This window comes from Struthio camelus, chromosome 1, assembly GCF_040807025.1.
Source record: "Struthio camelus isolate bStrCam1 chromosome 1, bStrCam1.hap1, whole genome shotgun sequence".
Lineage (NCBI taxonomy): Eukaryota > Metazoa > Chordata > Aves > Struthioniformes > Struthionidae > Struthio > Struthio camelus.
Window position 1 is genome coordinate 220,151,985 of NC_090942.1, and position 6,000 is coordinate 220,157,984.

Consider the following 6,000-nt stretch of genomic DNA (forward strand, 5'->3'; position numbering starts at 1 on the left):
AGAAAAGAGCTCAATACTGCAGATGCTGATCTTGGCTAGACTGAGAGAGGGCTGTGAAAGTGAGGTGGGAAGGTCAGGAGATAGGGGTTAACTCTGAGAAGTCACTCACTACCTCTGTGCCTCTTTCCTCCTGTTCTTTGCCGGTTTAGGCTGTTAGCCGTAGGGGGCAGAGACTGAAATCTCCGTGGCGGTGTGGTATGAATAGATTGCCTTATACACTGGGGACCTGAGCCTGACGGCAGACTCCAGGTACCAGCTTAACACAAGCAATAACAAAACAGATAACCTTGTTATGAACAACTTCTCCCACCAGCCTTGGCTTGAGCAGCATTTCTGCTAGTACTTCTACATATAAGGCCCATTTCCTCACTCTGATTTTCATCGTGTGCGCAAATGGAAAAGATAGGATCATACTGAGCCCTTTAAAGTCCAGATACCTTTCTGATTTAGTGTAATACTGGTGAAAGTACATAGCACCAGAGCAGGCGTTATCTGTTCTCTCAAATTGGATGTTCCTGTGTCATCTTGGTGTTGTTCCTGCTCTATATGGACAAGGTTGAGCTGTGCTGGGCTCCTCCATTTCTAATTTTCTTTGAGGTTTGAATGCCAGGGCGTTCAGTTGCGTCCTTGTCCTTATGTGGCAAGGTAGAAAGGAAGAGTTGAGCATCAAATGGGACTTGAGAACGAGCAGCACTGGTGAACCACTTCTAATCCATGGCCAGTGGCAGAATTAATATTCTCCTTTAACCTTCCTTAGAGCCCAGTGAAAACAGGTAGTCCTTAGCTCTCCTTGGCAGGACGCTGGTCGTCTTATCGCTGCTATATGGATGGAAGAGCCCAGCACGCTGTGGTGGACCACAGGGAGGCAGGCAGAAAGTCGATGCTAAACCAAACCCCGCTAACATCAGTGAGAGCGTTTGGCAATGACCTCCCTGAATGCCTTTGTCGTGGATTCCCAGAGAGACTTTAGCTCTTCAGGTGGCTGCTCCAACAGAGCAGAAGCTGTATGAAACCAAAGATGGTGTTTCGCTTGGCATCAGAACCTTGTGATATTTTGCATGTTTATTGCCTAAAACATTCAACAAAACAGTTCTTCAAATGTCACGTCATTTCATTAGTAGTTTTTCGTTCTCTAAGTTTTTCTCATTAATGTATTTTTTTCCTTGCTGTAGAACGCTCAGCTTCACCGACTGTGTAATGTCTTTGTTCTTTCGGCCGCACTTTTCTTTTAACTGGCTGAGGAGGTTTCAGTATAACAAGTGGGTTGAATAAAAGACCCAAGCTTATATTTGTTTTGAAAGGAGACTGACAAAAAAGAGTATGTTCTGCTTATGAACGGTCACTAAGAGAGCACTGCTCTTCATAGTGCATTGCAGTGCAACACAGGAGCTTAAGATGATGATAAAAGGATGCAGGTTTTTAAATGGATGAAAGGAAATGCTTTTCTAACTTGGCACATAACAAGCTCCTGGAATTCACTGCCAGGGGATGTTGTTGCAGCACATAGTTTAGTCTGATACAAATCTCAGAAGAACTACCAGTCCTCCAGGTCCAGGGCATGAACTCCAAGGCCAGCTGGGGTCATGGAAAAATATTTCCCCCGTGAAATAACGCTGCCCAGCCCCCGGTTGCCGATGGAGGGCTCAGGCCTCCTCTAGGGTATGAGCTACTGAGAGAGAGAGAGAGAGACTAGTTCATGGCTGTTTTTGAGGTGAGAAACTTCGAATGTCTGGAGTTTATTGAATGAAGAGAACCTCAGGGAGCATTTTCCAGCCTAAAGAGAATTTTCTCTTCATCTGCAGGCAGTTACTTTTCCTTTCATCTGAGCAGAATGGGAAATTTCTCAATTCCTTTGCTTCTCCTAAGCACAGTCATTAGAAAGGATTCACAGGCCTGATCCACAGCACATTTAATTCAATGGACTTTTTCCATTAAACTTTAATGATTTGGGTTTCAGTCCTTTCTTTGCCAAAATGGCTTCTGAAAGTGCTTGGAGATCTACAAGATGAAAGCTTTGGATAAGCAAGGACAGCAGAACTTATTATTATTCATCTGGAAGAGGCTGAGTTATTTCATCTCTTTTACAATAACTTTATAAATTCTGCTGCCAGCAAAAAGGAAGAAGAGATGCTAGGCTCAGTCTGAGCCATCTTTGCACTGTCTGAGATACGTTCACAGACATCATCAGCTATGCTTATGCTGTTATTTAAACTACTAGTTGCAGCCAAAGTTGTCACTAGCTGATTTGCCAGTTCCTCTCACGGGCAGCACCTATATCCCTCAAATTTATGAGATCTTTCCTATTTCACATCAACTTTGTGCGTCGTTTTCCTTGCAAAATCCTCACAAAGGTGCTAAGAGGAGTTCCCTGGAGGCAGTGCCCAGTACCTCAGCAGAAGCCCACGTTCTTGTCTGTATGAAGTGGGTAGAGATGAGGACCACCATGCTGTTGCCTAGGCTGCCTGCACATACTCTAAGGGGTTCTTATCGTAGGTATGGGGTGGATACAACTAAGCCTGAGCTAACCAAGGCAATACCCAGCAGACAGAAAACACATGGGTCCCAGGGCTAAGAAAACACATGCCTTGCTCTTGAGCCTGCTGTTCAACTTGCAGCGTTGGCCTAACTGCACCTTTCTTTGTGCATCGGTGCTAGGAACAGTTAAGAAGTTCTGCTTCTAGGTTCACTACTAAGGCAGTGGAATAGAAGTGGAAAAGCACTGGGGAAAAAGCCTAAAGATTGCATTGATTGTAATAAATGACTTCCCAAATTTTACTGCTTACTGTTAATGAACTGCAAGGAAAAATAATATAAAAGACATACTGTCGAGCTAAGCCTGCCCGAGTAATCTCTTGCAGCCCTCAAATTTGTTGGAGAGCACGTTCCTATTCTGCAAGTAGACGTGATCAGTCACGTTATTTGGCTTCATTCTATTAAAATGTAGATCTCAATCTAACAAAATGCTTAAGCACGTGATAGTCTCATCAAAGGTCAATAACTAAGAGCATTTCCGAATCTTTCTGAAGACTGACGCTATCAATATAGACAGATATAGATAAGTGATGGGGAAATATTCATACATGAAGATGAGAAGCATGTAATACAGCTGGAGTCACCCAATCCCTTACTAGTGCATTCATACAAGGAATAAAACTTTGTGGCCTGGGCAAGATAAAAAGTGACTCCATAAATCAGTAGGACCATTGAGATTTTTTTTTCCCTCCTATGAAAATAAAAATAAAGCTGTTAGTGACAGTTTATAGGTGCAAATTTAGTTCTTGGGTATCACATCAACTGGGGAACAGGGAAGTCTAAAGAAAAACCATCATAATCTTCTGTACAGCATTGCAGCCACAGGTTAACACCCATACGCTTGGAATACCTGCTCCCAAATCAGGGACCTGAGATTCCTGTGGGCAACAGGTACTGTTGTCCAAAATAAAACGTCTTGCTCCAGGTCTGAATTTTGGACAAGATATGTCCAAGATTTTTTTGCTGACCAGCTGTAGGAATAAATGAATCAGGCTATAAGAGTGATTGAAGTAAAAGTAACTGAAAGCCATCGTAATTATCTTAAAAGGAAAAAAAAAAAATCTGAAGGAATATTTTAGCAGAAAGCAAGACCTATTTAGGCTGTGCGACAGTCTTCGGAAGAAATTACTGGAAATAAAATGACTTAGACTATAGAAAAGACGACTTAACAGAAAACGATAGAATCTATTGTAGGGCAGACTTCAGCACCACCATGGCAAGGGCTAACTAAACCGGAGCAGGTGACTGCATCTCTGACAATGGAAATGTTTTGTGTTGCTGTAGGAGCCTGGCTTCATGCCTCTGCTTTAGATTTAAAACTTTCAAAGGTGCTCCCATTATGAGCAAAGCTATGACGCTAAAGCTCTTCGTTGTCTCCCAGTGATCTCTTGCTCCTAAACAAAACAGGCTCTAGTATATTGGCAAAAGCATAGCTATGCTGGTTTAAATGCATTTGCGCTTAGGGCTTTTGCTAATGCAGTTTTGCCTGTCAGGGAGTTGCACCTTTTCACACCCCTGACAGGGCAGGCTGTGTTGGCAGAAATGGACACGGTTAGGATCAAAGGGAAGTAATTAATATGGAAGGCAAAACCCTAGATGAAAAGCTCTTTCTGATTACATCAGCATAACCGTGCTACAAATGTAACTGTTTGTTTAAATTACAGGTATCTAGACCTCCGAAAATTTGGCTCCGTTCCTCATGGAGGCTTCGGAATGGGGTTTGAACGCTACCTACAGTACATCTTGGGAGTGGACAATATCAAAGATGTTATTCCTTTCCCCAGGTTTTCTCATTCCTGTCTCCTGTAGCTCTGCAGCTGACTCGCATGGCGAAAACCACTGGTGTGACCATGTGCATGTAACCTATTAGCACATGACTCAGTGTGATGATTTATTGGGAGGTGACGAGAATTTTTGTGTGAGTGGAGCTTTGGTAAAGGTAATACCAGGTTATTGAAAATAATATATTTTCTGGTGAGATTATGGAAGGACACTTGGAGTTAATTTCATGGTAGTTCATGTGTTCAGTGCACTTCAGAGCATTAATAAATCCCACTTAACTAAAGGGTTAAGATTCTCATGAGAATAACACAAGCCATGGAAGTACTGAATAAGCATTGTTGGGAGGTAGTGGGGGGGATTTTTTATGTGAAATATTAATAAGGAGGTGTGTCCTGAAACGTAGTGGGAGACAGGACTGCTGTGAGGCTTTAATAGGCTTTAATTAAATGCCTGCACGGTGCTTTAAAGATGGAGTGTTATAAAATTGCAAAGTATTGACCTTGCTGTAATGCATTTGCTCTTACAAAATGGCAACTGTAAAGCATGATTCTCCCCCCCCCCCCCCCAGAATTAAAAGCAAATTTTGTTTACCTTGGAAAAATCAGCCAAGCCTTGCAAGGAAAAATGTCATACTCTAACTGCTGGAGTGAATTAGGTGAACGATGTTTGATTTTGTGAATCATCAATAAAGATGTACACTGAGTTGTTTTGTAACTCCATGTGGTTTCTTCTTCTGTCATAAAACTGGCACTCAGCCTCATAGTGGTTCCTCCAGTCTCTTCGGTAGGTGTTTCCTTTTCCATATACCCGCATTAGCTGCACAGCTTCTGTGGGAGGTATCTGTTTTCTATCTCCAAGAGAGCACATGTTCATAGCAGGAAAAAAGTGTTCTGTTAGATGAGAGTTCATTCACATCTCTGAAGCCAAATTTGCAGTTTAGTGAGGAGTTTTTTTGTTGTTGCTTTGGTTGTTATGGGGAGGATATCTTACATGCTTATCTGGCCAAGCAGATTTGTCTGTATTTCAAAACAACCAACGTGTGCTCCCAGCCATTGCATATGTATTAAGTAATTGCTTGTCACTATAGGATCTGAACTCCTTGCAGTCTTTAGTGGATTTACACTGTCAGCGTCACTGCCAGGTAGAGAAATAATTCATTTCTGTTTTGAAGACAGGACCGAGGGCAGATCAGATTGACTTGCCTAAGGCAATTGGAAGCCAGTGGTTTATTTGGGACTTGAACTGAGGGTTTCCAGCATCCTTCCCTTCTAAATTATCACCATCCAGCAAATGGTCCTTTGCATAGTGCTTACTACCATGAAGCCCAAGACTGCTGCAGTATAAACAATATATATAAAGAGAAAAAGATTCCAAGGTAATAGCCTTATTGCTAATGAACCCAGTGTGAAGTGGCTGCAGAACAGCCCTGAAGACTTTTCTTCCGAGTAGATGAAAGAGATTGAAAAATAGTAATCAAATAGCATTGCGCTGGTAATACTGCAGTCATGGTTCTCTGTGGTAGGACTGTATAATACTGCACCTGCAGTATCTAAAAATACGTGTTTATGTAATGTGGCACCTGCCATGTTTCAGTTTGGTCTGCGGCTGTGGCTGGTACATATTACGATCAGGCAGATAACCTCAGCACGAGGTCATTGATTTGGAGTGTTTTTTGCATGTGTTGAG

The 6,000-nt window shown here is 42.4% G+C and overlaps 1 protein-coding gene across 3 annotated transcripts in view; it reads left to right on the forward strand.

Annotated features, from left to right (window-relative positions):
- Positions 1-5,028, forward strand: part of NARS2 (asparaginyl-tRNA synthetase 2, mitochondrial) — a 49,926-nt gene extending 44,898 nt beyond the window's left edge. For all 3 annotated transcript variants that reach the window (XM_068930645.1, XM_068930646.1, XM_068930647.1), the window contains one exon: positions 4,197-5,028. In XM_068930645.1, the coding sequence (XP_068786746.1) occupies positions 4,197-4,341 (145 nt within the window). In that variant the 3' untranslated portion in view covers positions 4,342-5,028. The remainder of the gene's footprint in view (positions 1-4,196) is intronic.
- Positions 5,029-6,000: the final 972 nt, after the last annotated feature.